This window comes from Rutilus rutilus, assembly GCF_951802725.1.
Source record: "Rutilus rutilus genome assembly, chromosome: 4".
Lineage (NCBI taxonomy): Eukaryota > Metazoa > Chordata > Actinopteri > Cypriniformes > Leuciscidae > Rutilus > Rutilus rutilus.
The window spans coordinates 9,351,388-9,372,811 of record NC_140212.1 but is presented as its reverse complement, the minus strand read 5'-3'; the positions used below and the strand labels follow the sequence as shown (position 1 = coordinate 9,372,811).

General features: G+C 42.7%; 1 protein-coding gene across 1 annotated transcript in view; it reads left to right on the top strand.

The window, feature by feature from the left end:
• Positions 1 to 13,904: 13,904 nt before the first annotated feature.
• LOC311289139 (scavenger receptor cysteine-rich type 1 protein M130-like) overlaps positions 13,905 to 21,424 on the top strand; it is a gene marked incomplete at its 3' end in the record, with an annotated part of 40,656 nt that continues 33,136 nt past the window's right edge. The window contains exons 1-9 of the mRNA XM_084406895.1: positions 13,905 to 14,203; positions 14,323 to 14,637; positions 14,810 to 15,172; positions 15,210 to 15,527; positions 15,840 to 16,142; positions 16,367 to 16,444; positions 16,654 to 16,968; positions 17,072 to 17,281; positions 17,380 to 17,463. Of these exons, the coding sequence (XP_084263021.1) occupies positions 13,945 to 14,203; positions 14,323 to 14,637; positions 14,810 to 15,172; positions 15,210 to 15,527; positions 15,840 to 16,142; positions 16,367 to 16,444; positions 16,654 to 16,968; positions 17,072 to 17,281; positions 17,380 to 17,463 (2,245 nt within the window). The 5' untranslated portion in view covers positions 13,905 to 13,944. The remainder of the gene's footprint in view (positions 14,204 to 14,322; positions 14,638 to 14,809; positions 15,173 to 15,209; positions 15,528 to 15,839; positions 16,143 to 16,366; positions 16,445 to 16,653; positions 16,969 to 17,071; positions 17,282 to 17,379; positions 17,464 to 21,424) is intronic.

Here is a 21,424-nt window from a genome sequence, read left to right as displayed (position 1 = left end):
TCCCATTATAATATAAGCATTTGGATATTTGTCTAACCAGCTTTTAAATGTATTTTCTATGATCCCTAAAAGATTATCATTTTCTGACTTCCTATTGTACCCATAGATATTAGCTGTAATAATATACACATCATTACAATTAAGTAGCAAACAAACAAAGTGACCTTCTGAATCACATAATGATTGCACAACTTCACCATTAAATCTATTCTTAAGTGTTATTACCCCTGCTGAATGTTCAGAACCATGGGAAAACCATATTGAAGACCCCCATTGACCATTCCAAAATTTAACATCATCATTTACCGAATGAGCTTCTTGTATATAACAGAAATCAGCTCTGTATTGTCTAGCAAATAGAAATAATGCTTTTCTTTTATTATTATTACGCAACCCCCTAGCGTTAAAAGATATAAGAGATAAATCCAACAGGTTTAACAGAACAAGTTGAACATACAATAAAGGAAGTTTTTAGAAGAATATAAAGAAATGAAAATCAAGATCAGCACCCATTAAAACAATTAAACTAGGATACTTGACTTTTAGCCTTCCATTAGGAAAATTCTTCACTTTCGAATTGAAAGGATAACATATCTGATCAATAACACAGGAATGTTTTTTGCTTGCCACTTTCCCTGAAACTCAGAACAACAAACCTTGCGTCTCAGATGGCTTGTAGGCTAATATAACGTTTGTCTATTGCTTATGTTATTTCCACGCCATCAACAAAACCTCGACCTCCAACGAAGTATGCCGATTTGCCCTCCTCTCTTGCCTTTTTAATCATTGGCCACAGTTTCTGCCTTGATTCCCTATCCTCCTTCGTTAAGTCTTCAGTGAAGTGCAAACCATGATTCCGAAGGAATGGGTTGTTTTTTGCAGCTTTCCACACTGCTTCCCTGTATCTCCTCACAACGAAGCGAATGATGACAGCTCGTGGCCTCGGCTCGTTCGGACGCTTGGAACCCACGCGGTGCGCGATATCTATCGCCGCTGGCAGCTGATCTCTATCTTGTGGTAACACTTCTTGACAGATGCGAATCACTTCCTCGCGAATATTTTCCTTCGCTGCTTCTGGGATGCCGTGTAATTTTATGTTCCATCTTCTGCCGTAACGCTCGAGATCGGTCACACGATTCATGCAGGTCAGGGTAGATTGTTCACTCTTCTCCACACGTCTTTCAATACAACACATCTTTTCTTTTAAATCCTTGATTTCTGTGCGTGTAGCTTTGACCATCTCTTCTAGAGCATCGCTTCTGGTGTTAATGAGATTAGCCAGTTTAGCAACGATCTCGTCCGACTTCAAGTTGTCCGTACAGGTTTGGGAGAACGTAGGTTTTTTGGCTAATGGAGGTTTACTGGGTGTTATGGGAAGTGGAGGAAATTCTTCTTTGTTGTTCAGATCGTGAATTATTCCATCTTCGTAAACGTGATCGGTGATAACCTCCATGCCATCAATGTTTGCTGCATTGCTAACAGCATTTGAACGTTTCTGTGCAGATTTGGGCATTTTACATTAACGATGTAAAGCAAAAAAGAAAGAAAAAACTATCAAAACCATATACACTTTGTTCAATTTGAAAGATCTTTTCAAATTCGAGTCTATCTAAAGGTGGTGCTGAGAGCTCGAAAATTCAGTCCGTTCACACCGCCATCTTGGTCGGCCCCCCCCAAAATGGTAAAATTATGTGCTGAGCATCGAGTTAAGGGAATTGAAGATTCTAAAAACCATCTCAATCTCCTGTGTACAATGAGTTTGGAGTTTATAACTTCTTAAATGGGGCTGCTGGGCGGAGCAGCACTAGCCATTAACAAACTCCTTGTACAGGCAGAGTGTCATTTCCTGTGCTCCCCCTCAGAAAGATTGGGGACCAGAATGGCATTCTCAACAGAAGCCTTTAAAGCAGAAGATGGATCTGAGGACTGTTTTTCTGTGAAAAAGGCTTCGGCCAAGGTCTTGATGCCACTGGTGTCAGACCTCTGGGGGCAACCCCGACCGGGGTGGAGCGGTGTTAACCTCAGTATACGGTGCCCGCCCCACCTCGGTGCCCTCAAGAGGCCGTTCTGCCAACCCCGCACCCTTGGTCTCGGGGCGCAGCGGTCTCCAGCGAGCACATGGCTCAGTGTCACCACGACACCGTGTCAAACTCGCACCCTCTTAGGGGGGTTCAAAAACAGTCAGTTCGGTTGTTTCCTGCCAGGATGCTTCAGGTCACCGAAGTGGCTGTTACAATAACATCAGAGGCCAGTCTCGAGAGACTGGTACCCTTAGTAGATTTTCTGACAGAGTGGAAGAATCTGCCGAATATATCTCCATGGGTCCTGCAGATAATAGAGAGAGGTTACAGAATCCAGTTTCGTTCTCCTCCAACTTGTTACAACGGGGTGCTACTCGTGTTAGTACATCCCGAGCAGGCTCTGGTAATGGAGCAAGAAGTAGAGTCTCTATTAGCGAAGGGAGCTATAGAGCAGGTGTACTCGCCCGACAGAGAATCGGGGTTTTACTGTTACTTTATTACCGCTACTTTATTGTTCCGAAAAAGGATGGGGGGGTTGCATCCCATTTTAGATCTCCGTCTGTTGTATCGTGCAGTCATGAAACTCAAGTTCAATATGCTCACACTCAACAGATCGTGACTCAAATCAGATCCGAGGACTGGTTTGTCACGATAGATTTAAAAAGGCGCTTACTTCCATCCTCCCTCTACAAAGGAAGTTCCTGTGGTTTTCTTTTGGGGGCAAAGAATACCATTATCGGGTGCTTCCATTCGGTCTAGCTCTATCACCCCGCACGTTCACAAAGTGCGTAGATGCAGCTCTGGCCCCGTCAGGCTGCAGGGCTACGCGTTCTGAACTACATCGATGACTGTCTGATTCTGGCGGAATCAGAGCAGTTAGCGGTTCGGCATCGAGATGTTGTCCTCGCTCAGATGAAGAAATTGGGGTTGAGACTCAATGCCAAGAAGAGTGTGCTTTCTCCATTACAGAGAACCACTTTCCTTGGTGTGGTATGGGATTCAGTCACGATGCGAGCCACACTATTGCCCGTTCGTGTAGCTGCTATCCTCACAGCCACAAAAGAGTTGAAGCTAGGCCAGTCACGCACTGTAAAACAGTTCAAGAAACTGTTGGGCCTCATGGCAGCAGCGTCCAATGTGATACCCTTTGGCCTACTGTACATGAGACCCTTGCAGTTGTGGCTCAGAACCAGAGGGTTCTCCCCGAGGGGAAACCCACTTCGTACGATCAAGATCACGCGGCGGTGTCTCCGCGCCTTGGTTATATGGAGGAAATACTGGTTCCTATCTCACATGAGCAGTCACGCATTATGAAACAGTTTGAGAAACTGTTGGGCCTCATGGCAGCAGCGTCCAATGTGATACCCTTTGGCCTACTGTACATGAGACCCTCGCAGTGGTGGCTCAGAACCAGAGGGTTCTCCCCGAGGGGAAACCCACTTCGTACGATCAAGATCACGCAGCGGTGTCTCTGCGCCTTGGTTATATGGAGGAAATACTGGTTCCTTTCCCAGGTTCCGGTGTTGGGAGCTCTTTGCCATCGAGTTGCTATCTCGACAGATGCTTCCCTCACCGGCTGGGGAGCGGTTTTGGGAGGCCGCTCATCCCAGGGCCTGTGGAGGAGTCATCATCTTTTTGGCACATAAATTGCCTGGAGATGATGGCAGTCTTCAATGCGTTGAGACATTCCTCCCAGACCTGAGGTACCATCATGTGCTTGTCCTTACAGACAACACATCGGTAATATGGTAATACAAACATCCTGTTGAGGCAGGGGCTGAGGCCCAGGGAATGGAGGCTCCACACCGAGGTGAGGAGTACATTTGGGGGGTTTATGGTCAGGCACAAGTGGATCTCTTCGTGGATCTCTTCGCGTCTCAGGATACAACGCACGGTCCACTTTGGTTCTCCCTCACACACCCAGCTCTCTTGGGGCTGGACGTTGTGGTATGGACATGGCTGAGGCTTCGTCTGTACATCTTTCCCTGATTACTCTGCTCCCAGGAGTTCTGGAGAAGGTCCGCCGGGATGGATATATCACAGGTCGGGGTGGGCCAAGCCAGACTGCGCCCACCCCTAAACCACTGTCACCCAGAGGAGCGTATCAAGGAGGAGGCAAGAGGCAGGAGTAAAAGGAATGGCAACTTTATTTTCTATTAAAAAGCAATTAAGAAATCCTAATCTAAAATTCCTTGTCTTCTTCTTCCCAGGAACCCGGAACAGCACCGCCGCGGGTATGGACCGGCGAGAATCTCAGGTGAGTATCACAGGTGAGTAAGGATATCAAGGCTCACTTCCTTCACGGACTGGTGTCAGACTCCCAGTGGGAAAGCGTTGGACAGGTGCGTATCACAAGTGAGTAGAGAGAACGGGGATCACGTCCTTCACAGGTGAGTGTCAGACTTACAGTGGAAGGGCGTTCGACAGGTAAGTGTCACAGGTGAGTAGAGGGATCACGGCTCACTTCCTCACAAACTGGTGCCAGACTCACAGTGGGAGAGCGTTAGACAGGTGGATATCACAGGTGAGTAGAGAAATCACGGCTCACTTCCTCCACAGACTGGTGCCAGACTCACAGTGGGAGAGCAGTAGACAGGTGAGTATCACAGGTGAGTAGAGGGATCACGGCTCACTTCCTCACAAACTGGTGCCAGACTCACAGTGGGAGAGCGTTAGACAGGTGGATATCACAGGTGAGTAGAGAAATCACGGCTCACTTCCTCCACAGACTGGTGCCAGACTCACAGTGGGAGAGCAGTAGACAGGTGAGTATCACAGGTGAGTAGAGGGTTCAAAGTACACTTCCTTTCCAGACTGGTGCCAGACTCGCAGTGGGAGAGCGTTAGACAGATGGATATCACAGGTAAGTAGAGAAATCACGGCTCACTTCCTCCAAAGACTGGTGCCAGACTCACAGTGGGAGAGCAGTAGACAGGTGAGTATCACAGGTGAGTAGAGGGTTCAAAGTACACTTCCTTTCCAGACCGGTGCCAGACTCGCAGTGGGAGAGCAGTAGACAGGTGAGTATCACAGGTGAGTAGAGGGATCAAGGCGCACTCCCTTCACAGACTGGTGCCAGACCCTCAATGGGAGAGCGTTAGACAGGTGAGTGTCACAGGTGACAGAATCGGCTTCAACAGCAATACACAGTTCTCACAGGGGTTGCAAGAGACGGATAACTTCACACCATACAGGTAGGCTTCAGGGCTGCAGCAGACTCAAGGTCACAGACAGAGCGGGGTTTCTCTAGAACAGACAGAATCAACTTCAACAGCAATACACAGCTCTCACGTGGGTTGCAGGGGACAGATAACTTCACACCATGCAGTTGGACTTCAGGGCTGCAGCAGACTCCAAGTCACAGACAGAGCAGAGCTTTCTCTAGAACAGACAGAATCAACTTCAACAGCAATACACAGCTCTCACGTGGGTTGCAGGGGACAGATAACTTCACACCGTGCAGTTGGGCTTCAGGGCTGCAGCAGACTCCAAGTCACAGACAGAACAGAGCTTTCTCTAGAACAGACAGAATCAACTTCAACAGCAATACACAGCTCTCACGTGGGTTGCAGGGGACAGATAACTTCACACCGTGCAGTTGGGCTTCAGGGCTGCAACAGACTCAAGTCACAGACAGAGCAGAGCTTTCTCTAAGGCAGACGAAATTAAGACTTCACACAGCAGTATACAGTTCTCACGTGTATTGCAGGGGACAGATAACTTCACACCATGCAGTTGGACTTCAGGGCTGCAGCAGACTCCAAGTCACAGACAGAGCAGAGCTTTCTCTAGAACAGACAGAATCAACTTCAACAACAATACACAGCTCTCACGTGGGTTGCAGGGGACAGATAACTTCACACCGTGCAGTTGGGCTTAGGACTGCAACAGGCTCAAGGTCGCAGGCTGAGCGGGGCTTCTCGAGGACAGACAGAATCAACTTCAACAGCAATACACAGCTCTCACGTGGGTTGCAGGGGACAGATAACCTCACACCGTGCAGTTGGGCTTCAGGGCTGCAGCAGACTCAAAGTCACAGACAGAGCAGAGCTTTCTCTAAGGCAGACGAAATTAAGACTTCACACGGCAGTATACAGTTCTCACGTGTATTGCAGGGGACAGATAACTTCACACCATGCGGTTGGACTTCAGGGCTGCAGCAGACTCCAAGTCACAGACAGAACAGAGCTTTCTCTAGCACAGACAGAATCAACTTCAACAGCAATACACAGCTCTCACGTGGGTTGCAGGGGACAGATAACTTCACACCATGCAGTTGGACTTCAGGGCTGCAGCAGACTCCAAGTCACAGACAGAGCAGAGCTTTCTCTAGAACAGACAGAATCAACTTCAACAGCAATACACAGCTCTCACGTGGGTTGCAGGGGACAGATAACTTCACACCATGCAGTTGGACTTCAGGGCTGCAGCAGACTCCAAGTCACAGACAGAACAGAGCTTTCTCTAAGGCAGACGAAATTAAGACTTCACACAGCAGTATACAGTTCTCACGTGTATTGCAGGGGACAGATAACTTCACACCATGCGGTTGGACTTCAGGGCTGCAGCAGACTCCAAGTCACAGACAGAACAGAGCTTTCTCTAGCACAGACAGAATCAACTTCAACAGCAATACACAGCTCTCACGTGGGTTGCAGGGGACAGATAACTTCACACCATGCAGTTGGACTTCAGGGCTGCAGCAGACTCCAAGTCACAGACAGAGCAGAGCTTTCTCTAGAACAGACAGAATCAACTTCAACAGCAATACACAGCTCTCACGTGGGTTGCAGGGGACAGATAACTTCACACCATGCAGTTGGACTTCAGGGCTGCAGCAGACTCCAAGTCACAGACAGAGCAGAGCTTTCTCTAGAACAGACAGAATCAACTTCAACAGCAATACACAGCTCTCACGTGGGTTGCAGGGGACAGATAACTTCACACCGTGCAGTTGGGCTTCAGGGCTGCAGCAGACTCAAAGTCACAGACAGAGCAGAGCTTTCTCTAAGGCAGACGAAATTAAGACTTCACACAGCAGTATACAGTTCTCACGTGTATTGCAGGGGACAGATAACTTCACACCATGCAGTTGGACTTCAGGGCTGCAGCAGACTCCAAGTCACAGACAGAGCAGAGCTTTCTCTAGAACAGACAGAATCAACTTCAACAGCAATACACAGCTCTCACGTGGGTTGCAGGGGACAGATAACTTCACACCGTGCAGTTGGGCTTAGGACTGCAACAGGCTCAAAGTCACAGGCTGAGCGGGGCTTCTCTAGGACAGACAGAATCAACTTCAACAGCAATACACAGTTCTCAAATGGGGTGATGTTGTCTCGCAGAGGTTCTTCTTTCTAGACACCGCACGTAGATGTAAGCAATCTCACTCAGCTCTCACGGTAGATAGTAGACCCCCAGGACGCATGGGCGGTTGCACAGCAATAAAAATATTCTTCCACACACACACACACTGCAATCCAACAATCGTGAGGGGAAACGTCAATTTAAACACTGCAACTTCACTCTTCTAGTGCGCATAAGGCCAGCACTCACCCGCAAGTCCTGGTCTACCGTACTGATGATCGCCAGGGGCAGACAGAACACTCGAGAGATTTTTCCTCGCGGTCAGAGACGGACTTCACCTCGCTGAACTCCAATCGGGGAGAGGAGGTGAGAGATCGACAAAGAATCAGTATTTCACTCGGTGAAGGGTGTACACATGCTCCAAACACTTCAATCCAATACCCAATTTAGTGGAGAACACAATGCAATTATGAGATTCAGTTTGTTAACTACTCATCTCTCTCTTCCCCAGCTCAGTCAGCGCGTTTCATTCCTCTGGGCCGTCCTCGCGTCCTCTCAAACAACGCTCCTCTTCCTTCAAGACAAACCCTCAACTGCAATGCCCATAACCAATTCCCCACGAGAGAGAAACCACCAACGATCGGGGGGGAGGACGATCCAGATCAACAGGGCAGAAGAACAACACAGCACCACAGCATGGCACAGCACACCCAGCCTTCTCCTCCTCGTGTGTTTTATCCTCTCTAAAAGCGGGAGTGGCCTCAATCAGACGCTCAGAGTGAAGTCCCTACACCTGTCGCCAATCTGCCGTTAAGTTGTCATGACGACAAACACTCATACAGATCTGGAGCCGTTTGTCACCCCGTGACAGATAATTATACTATTAGTAGAACCGTACTGGCCGTGCCTACTGGTTCTCAGACCCGGTGTCTCTCCTCGATGGCTCTCCCTTGGAGATTCCAGTCAGGAGGGACCTTCAGTCTCAAGTGGATTGGGTGATCTTTGATTGGGTGATCAGCCCAGAGATTTTGGATCCCGTGGGTTTGGCCTCTGAGGGGGCCCAACTCATTGACTTTGGTCTCTCAACTGAGGTTGTGGAGACCATACTTCACTCCAGAGCTCCCTCCACAAGGAAACTTTATGTGATGGGTTTTCACTTCATATTGCGGGTCTCGGACAGTGTGGCCCAGTTTACTGCCCAATTGGTACAGTGCTGGAGTTACTGCTGGTTAATTTTTCCGCAGGGTTATCCCCTTCCACACTGAAGGTGCATGTGGCGGCCTTAATGCCAACCATGTCCCTTTTGGTGGTATTTCCCTAAGGGGGGGGGGACCTTTGGTTGTTTCCTCCGTGGTGCTTTTCGACCAGGACAGGAGTATGGCGGCTTAGAAGCCTTATTATATATGTATATATCCTTGTAGGATGTGGTATGCGGCAGCCTGGTCCTCTCCGCTCACATTCGTAAGGTTTTGCAACTTCGACCTGGGCGTTTCCCCAGGTTCTCAATGCTCTTGTCTTAGTTGTGCAGTATTCACACAGACAGGTTCTGTTTCGTATGGCGTATTGGGCATTCTCGTTCCCAAAGCGTCATTGACGCATCGCGAGTTCCCTCGAAAGGGAACGTCTCAGGTTACGACTGTAACCCTAGTTCCCTGAGAAGGGAACGAGACGATGCGTCACTTTGCCATACTTCCTACATCCCTGTGATCGACTTGCTTCGGCCCTTTTCGAAGCTAGCGCGGTTCTAAACCGGATGTCCTTTATCCTTTCCTGGTCGTCACGTCACCTGCCCGTGACGCCCACTCTCGCCATTGGACTAGTTGATACAAGTGCTTCAGACGCAATCACGCAGAAGCGTTCCCAAAGCGTCATTGACGCATCGTCTCGTTCCCTTCTCAGGGAACTAGGGTTACAGTCGTAACCTGAGACGTTTCTCGAGGCAGTCAGTTTCCTTCATACATTCATAGAATTCATTCATAGAATTTCCCTCAGCACTCGGATGTAAATTGTAAAATTTCTCACTTCATTCTGCACATTTTTTTTTTTTTTTTAAACAAAACGAAACCTATACACTGCTGTGTGTGTGACTGTTGCTTAATACTGGACAGTATTTACTGTGAGTTTTTCAAATCCTGGCAATAAAACATGGTTTTAATGATGATTACAATATTAAAATGTAGTTAACAATTACCATAAAAAAATAAAAATAAAAAACATCAAACGAAAAGTGAGCTTGGTGACCCCTTGTAAATCTTTAAACCTGTATGTGTGTCGATCATTGTTTAGATAAAAATGAAAGGCTAAATTAAATCTGTTCATCATTTAAAGCAATCATATATCTCTTTAAAAGACTTTCTCAAATCATATGGATTTATTTTATGATGCCTTCTTAACCTTTCTTTTAAATTTTGTTTACTTGGACTTTCAATAGAGGGACAAAAACATTGTAAAGATAATTTCACAAAAAATATCTTAGTTTGTGTTTCAAAGATGAAATGTCTATAGAACGACAACGACCTGAGGGTTAGATTATGATGACAGAATTTTCTGTGAAATTGTTTTGGTCTTTTTGTTGTGAATGGTGTCCTGAAGCTGGTCAGTGATGTTGCTGTGTGTGATTTACAGACTTGATACATTTTGGCTGTTTTGTGAACATGTTTCTGGTTCTGCCGTCCCTCCACAACAGGAAGTGTCCTTTCTGAAGAACAGCATTCTGGGTATGAAGATGCTGATAAGTTTCTGTCAGGTTAGAGGACTGACATATAATCTATGTATCTGCATTTTATTTTTACATACATGATGTTGAATATATTATTTATTAATTTAATGATCAGAATCTGCGGTAGGAATCACGCCTGATTATTATAATGACGCCACCACCATTAAAAGCCCAACACATCGTGCTATACACTGTAAAAAATTTCTAACCCTCCCAAATCAAAAATTTCAAGTGACCGATAACATCTAAATTTTTCAATTGGCCCAAGTGAAATTCTTGTTGCAATAGTCTGTTAACATTGGCTCAATGAGAAATAATACGTCAGACTAATTGAAAAATTTAGATGTTATCGGTCACTTGAAATTTTTGACTTGGGGATGTAATTTTTTTTTACAGTGTAGTTTTATTTCCATAATTATTAATATTATTTGAAAATGCATGTGTATTTTAAGTGATTTCATTAAATATGTGTACACATTTGATTTTATGATTGACACATTTGTATCAGAGGGAGTATAATAATGTGAGTGAAGATGTGACAGACCTGTTTGGTAAGTTATTGTGTCCTGCTTTATCTCTCACTGAATAGGTACTGTTTAATCTTCATAACTAAATATTCTAATACATTTAAACATTAAAGAGCTCAATGTGTTTCTTTATAAACATAAATGGATTAATACATTGATATTTATTGTTTTTTTAACAGAAGACTATGATTATTTGGGGAGTTTAATTGCTGCATATTATCAAGTTTTAGTTGCAATCCATCAATATTTTATGTTACACTTAGTTTTGAAATGTACCAGATCAGTTACATTTAGCTGATTTTCTACATTTAAACTAAAAGAAAATATCATTTGCTTTCATGTTGTTTCTTATTAACTTCATCTGTGTGCTTTTTCTTTACATTTGCCACATTCTTTGTAATTCATTTTACTATATTATTTGTAATTCAAAGTGCTATTATTGGACAATCTTTCAGAGGCTTGTGAGAAATTATGTAATTTGCTCAATTGGCAAAAAATGATGATTCAACAGGACTGTGACTGAACCTCTTACCAGTTCAGAACATCACTATTAAACAGAACAACCCAGTATTTAACAATTCACTGCACCTTTAACTTATTTAAGATCATATATAGATGAACATGTGGAAAATGGATTATAATTCAGGCATGTGATCAGCTAAGGAAAAAAAGGAAACCTCCCCATTTTCTCACTCATTCAATATAACTGCAATAACAACTTTACAATAATGATTATTTTTATTTTTTATTTTTTTATTATTGTTTGAACTATAAATTCAACAAATAAATATATTACTATTGCAATAATAATGTAAATGTAAATGTAAAATAAAAACAAGCATTTAATAATTAATTAATTAATAATAATTCATGTTAATAATATTGATATAAATTAAATTGTAAATAATAATAAAATGTTAATTGTAATATTTTAAGTTATCCTGCGGAAGTTTGCTATAGTAGGCCCTGTTAAGAAGCACTGTTCCTGGGGAAGGTAAAACACTTCAAAACAAAGTCAATAAGGTTATATATATAACCTGAATATGTCATGATTCCTGTCTTGTGTTCTCCTTGTCTTGTGTGGACTTTTGTTATTTCCTGTTCTGCTCCATGTTTTGTAGTTCTTTGTAGTTTTTCTTGTTTATTAGTCTCTCCAGGTGTTTCTAATTAGCCCCGCCCCCTTGTTATCTTGTTTAGCTTGTTTACCTGTGTATTTAAACCTCTGTGCTTCAGTGTTTTTTTTTTTTTTTTGTTGGTCGTTGTAGCTGTTGCTTGTTCCTGTCCTATGTTCCTGTCCTATGTTCCTGTCCTATGTTCCTGTCCTGAGTTCCGTTGTTTACCCTGGATTACCTGTTTGTTTTATTAAAGTTGTGCTTGCATGTGGATTCTCTCTCCGCTTCATCCTTATAACATATATAAATGATTATGATAAGAAAATACAAATATCACTAAAATTTATGTGCAGTAAAATATGCTTTACGTAAAAAAGAAAAGAAAAAAAGATTTGTACAGTAGCTGTAAAAAAGAAAAAGAGAAATGGTCAGTTTCTGTCCAAATGTCTGTCAATTTCTCCACAAGGTCAAGACTCCTGTCTGCTCCTCTTTACAATAACAAGTTCTTTGTCTCCATCTGGTGGATGAATCAAGCATTACAGCATCAAACACACTAAACACACATAACAGCTACAAATGCTTGATATGATGCCGAATTAATAACTTTGGAACAGAAACTGTTTATTTACAAATATGATCTGAATAGCCCTCTTGGTTGTTGTACACAAAACAGTCCATTTAATTTTATATATTATTAATTTACTGTTTATTGTTCTCGGGTTAGAACATGATACCAGTGTAGTAAATTCCACTAAATATTATGCACATTTCCCCCAAAAAGTTATAACTTCTATATTTGTAGCAAAAACTATTTTTGTGTGTGAAAAAAAAAGCAGTCAGTCATCAGTCTTGTATGCTGTGTGTGCAGTGACAGGCTTTGATGCTGAATATAACCTGCAGTGTTTCTCTATCAATCTCCTGTAAGTTTAGTGTGACTTTCTCTCCACGCTGACATATGACTGACACGAGTCTGTCCTCAGTGAAGTGTCTCTTCACACTGGAGGAGGAGTCCCGCTCATCAGCGCTCACACTTTATTGATATATATGGAGAAAATAAAAATGCTGCTGTGTGATTTGTCAGTGATTGTGTTTGATGATTTCCTCTGTTGTGTCTAATAAGGTAACAGTGAGTGTCATTGGCAGCTGTGAGAGTCTCTCTCTCTTTAGGGGACTGACAGGAGCCAGTTTCTTCAGTGTGTTTGAGGGAGCAGAGGAGAAACAGAGTCAAACAAACAGTGTGACGAGCAGAAGAAGATGGAGGGATTTCTGACACTCGTTTTACTCTCCTCTATAGTCACTATAACCACATCTGGTAAGTGCAAAATAGATTTTAAAGATGTAAAATTTAAAATTTTTAAATAAGTAGTTTGTTTATGATGACAATATACCACTACAAACTGAATAGAAGCCTTTGTAATATTTAGAAACTAAGATCTTGTGACACTAGACACACATCATTAATTATCAATTACATTTTATAAATGATTTGAGATCTTACAGGCAACCGAATTGTTATACACTCATGCCCAGCTATTTCTATTTAACCAACTTTTTTACATCGTATCTTGACTTTGCATGATTCAATCCCTTTCTCTCTTTCATGTACAGATTTTGAGACTGTGAGGTTAGTTGGTGGTAACAGTCCCTGTGCTGGTAGAGTGGAGGTTCATCATGATGGTCAGTGGGGAACAGTGTGTGATGATCTCTGGGATAAGACTCATGCTGCAGTGGTGTGTAGAGAGATAGGATGTGGAGAGGCTCTAGAGGCTGTGCGTAATGCTCTCTTTGGACGAGGATCAGGACCAATCTGGATGGATAATGTGCACTGTAGTGGATCAGAGTCAACACTGAAGAACTGTAGATCAAACGGATGGGGTGTTCATAACTGTAACAATAATCATGGTGAAGATGCTGGAGTCAGATGCTCAGGTGAGCGGCTCCATACATCACTCTGTTAATACATCACTGATCAGACTTTCATTAATAAACATCTTATAAGCAATTTAATGTAGTTTAATGTAATTGTTATCAGAGCAAATAATAAGCAGTTAGTTGATGAAAAGTATATCTTATTGTCTTAACAACTCAATTTTATCTATTTATAAAATATATTATTAATGAAGGAATATTGTTTTATGTCCATATCATAATCATAGTGACAGATGGTCTTCTCTTTTGTGTAAATATATTCAGAAACAATAAACTACGGAAGGTCAAGACTTGTGGACGGGTCTCACCTGTGTTCTGGGAGAGTGGAGATGTATATTGGAGGACGATGGGGTTCAGTGTGTGACGCTGCCTTTGACCAGCAGGATGCAGAGGTTGTGTGTAGAGAGCTGGACTGTGGGGCTCCTGTACAGGTGCTGGGAGAAGATGCTTTTGGAAAAGGAAAGGGTCAGATTGGATCAAAAGAGATTCAGTGCAGAGGAGATGAAACACACATTCAACGCTGTCCATCATCAACCTCACATAATATAAACTGCACCCATGACAACGACGTGGGACTGATATGTTCTGGTAAAATGTCAATGTTCAGCCTTTCAATAGAGAAATCAAATTGTTTTCTAAAATTTTATTATTTGATCAGTTTCTTCTTGGTTTGATCAGTTTCAGTAAACTCTGTGTTCTTTGTCCAGGTTACTCTAAACTCAGACTGGTCAACGGTCCTGACGTCTGTTCTGGTCGAGTTGAACGTCAGTACTTCAGTAAATGGGACACAGTGTCTGATGCATGCTGGGATATGAGAGCTGCCAGTGTCCTCTGTAGACAGCTGAATTGTGGGATTGCTGTGTCTATTGTGGGATCAGACTGGTTTGGAGAGAGAAGTGGTGAAATCTGGGCTGATGTGTTTGATTGTGACGGGAATGAAACAAAACTCTCAGAATGTTCCGTCTTTTCATGGAGTCGAGCTGAATGTTCTCATGGACGAGATGTTGGAGTCATTTGCTCTAGTGAGTCCATATAACTGGAAGAATTATTGATTTCATGCCCCTGAAAGACTTAATAGTAGGCCTATAAATGCAATATTTCAGTTTTCTTTATGTTTATTTTTTTTTTTATAAAATTTATTAATGTAAAGCATATTACCAAACTTGCAAATAAAACATGAGCTCTCCTCTCTAGATTCTTCTCTGGCTGTTCATGATGGTCTGGTGCGGTTGTCTGGAGAGAGACAGTGTGAGGGGGAGCTGGAAGTTTCCATCCATCAGGTCTGGAGGAGAGTTCTGCTGGACTCCTGGAGTCTCACTGAATCCTCTGTGGTCTGCAGACAGCTGGGCTGTGGCTCTGTGCTGAACTTCTCCGGCTCCTCTTCATCCAGTCCTGAACACAGTCATGAGTGTGTGACGGGCTTCCAGTGCTCTGGGAGTGAAGCTCATCTGGGGAACTGCAGCTCTCCACAAACTCTCAACTGCAGCTCCACACAACAGCTGTCAATCACCTGCCTTGGTGAGAACAACAACATCTGGGCAGATTCTTCAGTTGTTAGTGATCAATAATGTGTTTTTCTCTCTCTGAATATCAGGTCGCGGGTCCATCAGGCTGGTGGGTTCTGGGGGAGACTGTGCAGGGAGGCTGGAGGTTTTTCACAGCGGCTCATGGGGGACAGTGTGTGATGACTCCTGGGATATTAAAGATGCCCATGTGGTGTGCAGACAGCTGCAGTGTGGAGTGGCCCTCAGTAACCAGCAGGTACCAGCCTGGTTTGGTCCTGGTTCTGGACCCATATGGCTGGATGAGGTGGAGTGTGAGGGGAATGAGACGTCCCTGTGGAACTGCTCTTCTCCAGGCTGGGGGAAACATGACTGTCAACACAAGGAGGATGTAGGAGTCGTGTGCTCAGGTGAACAGTAAAGTAATGTGATTTTTTTAGTGGATGGGTCATATTTTACAACAAAGACCATCTTACTGTTTCGATGGTCTGATAGACAGCGCTGCCATGGACTTTTTAAATATTTTTTTATTGACCAAGCAGAATCAAGTTGTACATAAGTTTCATAGTATATTATAAAAATATATAATTAAGTATCTTTTTCAGATGCTACCAGTGCTATAGCAGCATGCATTAGCTTTGTATTAACCAGAAATTTTGGTGATATTTTAGGTTTAGCACAACCTAAATTCCTATTTTTAATGCACATCCTTTTCCATCTAGAGTTTAAAGAGATCAGGTTAACTGAGGGCTGTGGAGGGAATGTGGAGGTTTTCTACAATGGATCCTGGGGTAATGTGTGCTGGAACCAGATGAACACAGACACAGTGAGTCTGATCTGTCAAGAGCTGAACTGTGGAAGATCTGGTGTTGTGTCTGATTCTACATCAAGACTGGAATCAGCTCGTAACTGGCTGGATAAAGTGAAATGTCGACCACATGATTCAAATCTGTGGCAGTGTCCATCTTCACCCTGGGGACAGAATGACTGTGGTGAAGATGAAGTGGCCAAAATCACCTGCTCAAGTGAGATTATGTTTAAATAATGTAAGATGGTCTCAGTAGTTATGTTTCTTTAAACACAATGTTTGTATATAATGTGGTGAATAAACTGTTTCTGAATGAATTTGATGGACAGAGCCTAAAATGATTTATGAGGTTTAAATTTTGTTTTCACATTGATATGTTTCACTGAGAGAAGTTATGAGTTTTGTGTCCTAATGTTCAGTTCTCTTAATATTTAATCTCAGAGGAGGTGAATCCTGAGTCTCCTCAGAGTCGTCTGACATGTTCTACCTCTCCATCTCCTCACCAGAGACTGTGTTCAAGTAAGATTTTTAATTTAAGACTGTTTTCCATTAAAATTTATTTTTTTATTTGCAAATTATACAAGAATTTATTTGCATTTAAAAATCATAATCAAATTCATAAATGCAATCCACTAATCATACATTTAAAGCCGTCTTAGTTAAGTTTCTGTGTTTTGTTGTAAATGGTGTCCTGAAGCTGGTCAGTGATGTTGCTGTGTGTGATTTAGATCATGTTCCTCTCAGACTGAGTGGAGGTTTGGGCCGGTGCTCTGGGAGGCTGGAGGTGTATCATAACGCTGTGTGGGGTTCAGTCTGTGCTGATCTGTGGGACATCAGCGATGCTCAGGTGGTCTGCAGGCAGCTGGGTTGTGGAGCAGCACTGAGGGCTGATGGGAATTCAGTCTTTGGTGCTGGTGAAGGTGTTGTGTGGCTGAACACAGTCGAGTGCAGAGGGAATGAGATTCACCTGTGGGACTGTCCTCTCTCCCTGAAGAACCACACTGACTGCTCCCACAAAGAGCACGCTGGACTCACCTGTGCAAGTCAGAGCAAAATACTGACCGATAATAGTGATTTTCACATCATTTCAGTGCTAATAACTGTGTATTTGCATGATTTTTAATCTGTTTGTGTCTGTTTTGTCAGATTTGCCAGATTTGTCAGTGTCCACTACTCCTGCCACAACAACATCAGCTTCTCCTCCAGTTTCTCAGACAGTGCGCTCAACATCAGTCACTCCTCCACAAACTCCTCCAGTGTCTCTCTCTGTGCTTGTGGTTGTACTGGGAGTTTTGCTCTTACTGCTCTTAGTGCCACTGCTTATACTGATTCAGCAGAACAGAGTGATGAGGAGAGGTAGGAGAGATCCAGAGACTGTCATATTGTGTCTTATTCAGTGTGTGATCAGTCATGTGTTGTGAACTGACAGCAGGTTTGTCTGTCTACACTCACAGCTCTCTCTAAGAGGAGACACAGGACGACGACTAAGGCCGTTTATGAGGAGATTCAACACAGACACAATCACTTCACTCAGGGAGGTGAGACATGAGCCGTGAATCTTATTTAATATTATTAATAAGAGAGTCTGTCAGACACTTGATGTTCATCTATTATTAGTCCTGTTAAACCTCCGGCTTTAAACCAGAGAATTCCTCACAGAAAACCACAGAGCTGCAGGTGCATGTTTATGTGTGTGTGTGTGTGTGTGTGTGTGTGTGTGTGTGTGTGTGTGTGTGTGTGTGTGTGTGTGTGTGTCAGTGAGTGTCTCTTCCTATGTGTATTTTGAGGGTAATAAGGAGGGGTTCATAAGTCTAGGTGCAGGTGTGGGTAACACTTTATATTACGACCCGCAAACAACTGCGTAAGTAAACCGAAACTACGGTGTATGTTTCTGTAATTATAGTGTACCTCCGTGTAGGTATAAGGGAACAATATGTTAAGTTTTGGGTAATAAAGGTGTACAACCAGATATACAAGCAAATTATTTACAATGTAATTATTTTAAAACTAACAGGTACCTATTCTGTTAATATATTCCAGGCAAAAATTCTACGTCTGTTGTATATAAATGTTTTTATCACATTTCTGGAAAAATATGTTCTTTTGCAATGTAGTTACAGGGTAATTTTGACATCTGTGGGTTGTAAATTAAATATATATATAGCTGTATGTAAGCACAGTATGATAAAAATTTAATCTGAAACAATTTTATAAACAGCTGATTTCGAAAAACATTGGCAATGCTATTTATTGGCTTTTCTTACTAAACAATTTTTTTCTGCTATGACTTTAATTTAGAACGTACCATGTAGTACTTAGGACTTACCTTATCACATTGTATTGCAATGACACTTAAATGTCAGGGCAAATATACTGTGTAATTAAAAGTTTTTTTATATTTTTTTTTATAAGAGTAGCCTACCTTTCTCTGTAATTACTGTGCAAATAGTGTTGTTTCGTATTGTTACATAGTAAGTAGTGTTTGTTACCCGTTTCAACTGTGAATTTACAGGGTAACTGTAACTCCTGCGGGCTGTAAATTAAAGTGCCGCTTGTTATCCCCTTGTTCTGTGTAGTTACAGGGTAAGTGTAACTCCTGCGGGCTGTAAATTAAAGTGGAGCTTGTTATCCCCTTGTTCTGTGTAGTTACAGGGTAAGTGTAACTCCTGCGGGCTGTAAATTAAAGTGGCGCTTGTTACCCCCTTGTTCTGTGTAGTTACAGGGTAAGTGTAACTCCTGCGGGCTGTAAATTAAAGTGGAGCTTGTTACCCCCTTGTTCTGTGTAGTTACAGGGTAAGTGTAACTCCTGCGGGCTGTAAATTAAAGTGGCGCTTGTTACCCCCTTGTTCTGTGTAGTTACAGGGTAAGTGTAACTCCTGCGGGCTGTAAATTAAAGTGGTGCTTGTTACCCCCTTGTTCTGTGTAGTTACAGGGTAAGTGTAACTCCTGCGGGCTGTAAATTAAAGTGGCGCTTGTTACCCCCTTGTTCTGTGTAGTTACAGGGTAAGTGTAACTCCTGCGGGCTGTAAATTAAAGTGGAGCTTGTTACCCCCTTGTTCTGTGTAGTTACAGGGTAAGTGTAACTCCTGCGGGCTGTAAATTAAAGTGGAGCTTGTTACCCCCTTGTTCTGTGTAGTTACAGGGTAAGTGTAACTCCTGCGGGCTGTAAATTAAAGTGGAGCTTGTTATCCCCTTGTTCTGTGTAGTTACAGGGTAAGTGTAACTCCTGCGGGCTGTAAATTAAAGTGGAGCTTGTTACCCCCTTGTTCTGTGTAGTTACAGGGTAAGTGTAACTCCTGCGGGCTGTAAATTAAAGTGGCGCTTGTTACCCCCTTGTTCTGTGTAGTTACAGGGTAAGTGTAACTCCTGCGGGCTTTAAATTAAAGTGGCGCTTGTTACCCCCTTGTTCTGTGTAGTTACAGGGTAAGTGTAACTCCTGCGGGCTGTAAATTAAAGTGCCGCTTGTTACCCCCTTGTTCTGTGTAGTTACAGGGTAAGTGTAACTCCTGCGGGCTGTAAATTAAAGTGCCGCTTGTTACCCCCTTGTTCTGTGTATTTACAGGGTAAGTGTAACTCCTGCGGGCTGTAAATTAAAGTGGCGCTTGTTACCCCCTTTTTCTGTGTAGTTACAGGGTAAGTGTAACTCCTGCGGGCTGTAAATTAAAGTGGAGCTTGTTACCCCCTTGTTCTGTAGTTACAGGGTAAGTGTAACTCCTGCGGGCTGTAAATTAAAGTGGAGCTTGTTACCCCCTTGTTCTGTGTAGTTACAGGGTAAGTATAACTCCTGCGGGCTGTAAATTAAAGTGGAGCTTGTTATCCCCTTGTTCTGTGTATTTACAGGGTAAGTGTAACTCCTGCGGGCTGTAAATTAAAGTGGAGCTTGTTACCCCCTTGTTCTGTGTAGTTACAGGGTAAGTGTAACTCCTGCGGGCTGTAAATTAAAGTGGTGCTTGTTACCCCCTTGTTCTGTGTAGTTACAGGGTAAGTGTAACTCCTGCAGGCTGTAAATTAAAGTGGCGCTTGTTACCCCCTTGTTCTGTGTAATTACAGGGTAAGTGTAACTCCTGCGGGCTGTAAATTAAAGTGGCGCTTGTTACCCCCTTGTTCTGTGTAGTTACAGGGTAAGTGCAGTAAATATACAATAAAGGATCCAATTTAATTTCTGACTTTTATTTTACAAAAACATTTCAAAACACTTTTTCATCTTAATAAAACATTGTCTTTTCTACAGTATACTCAAACAACAAAGTAACACATTATACCCCCCCCCCCCTTCTTTTTCTTAACTTCCACTGGGGACTCTGAAGTTGAGGAGTTGATGGAGTCCCATTGGTCTTGCTGCACTGCAAAAATATGAATATACAGTATATACATGCTCTTAGCAAGCTACACCTTCAATTTTAAGTTGTCGAACAATCCTCCACTCTAAACATTTTGTGCCACCTGATATTACTGTAGTAACTGTAATTTTGAAGAAAACACATTTTGGTGAAGTTTGAGGCAGATCATGGGGGGGGTTGTGATATTTTATAGTGATAATGACTGTAGTGCAGTAGAAAATGTTTTTTAAAAAGGCATAGTTGTTCTGACAGCAACAAAAAAACAAAAAAGCATGAAACACAAACATGAGGGCTGTGGCACTAGTAACAGTATATCTCTGTGCCATTGCAGATGGGACAGCAGACTTCATCTTTTCAGTTTCCTTTTTCAAAAAATCACACTCATCTTTGAGCAAGGTGATCTCTGCTTTAAGAGTGATAATCTTATATTTGAAAGAAAGAAAGAAAGAAAGAAAGAAAGAAAGAAAGAAAGAAAGAAAGAAAGAAAGAAAGAGGTTAGACGTTTAAATTTTACTCCTGCCCTACTCCAGGGCTTATACTTGTGACCACTTTCCTATTTTAAAAAAAAACTTTTTCTACTGCACTACAGTCATTATCACTATAAAATATCACAACCCCCCCATGATCTGCCTCAAACTTCACCAAAATGTGTTTTCTTCAAAATTACAGTTACTACAGTAATATCAGGTGGCACAAAATGTTTAGAGTGGAGGATTGTTCGACAACTTAAAATTGAAGGTGTAGCTTGCTAAGAGCATGTATATACTGTATATTCATATTTTTGCAGTGCAGCAAGACCAATGGGACTCCATCAACTCCTCAACTTCAGAGTCCCCAGTGGAAGTTAAGAAAAAGAAGAGCAAGAAAAGAAAGAAGAAGAAAAGCAAGGGACGCAAATGGGGGGGGGGGGGGGGGGGGGGGGGTTGGGTATAATGTGTTACTTTGTTGTTTGAGTATACTGTAGAAAAGATAATGTTTTATTAAGATGAAAAAGTGTTTTGACATTTTTTTGTAAAATAAAAGTCAGAAATTAAATTGGATCCTTTATTGTATATTTACTGCACTTACCCTGTAACTACACAGAACAAGGGGGTAACAAGCTCCACTTTAATTTACAGCCCGCAGGAGTTACACTTACCTTGTAACTACACAGAACAAG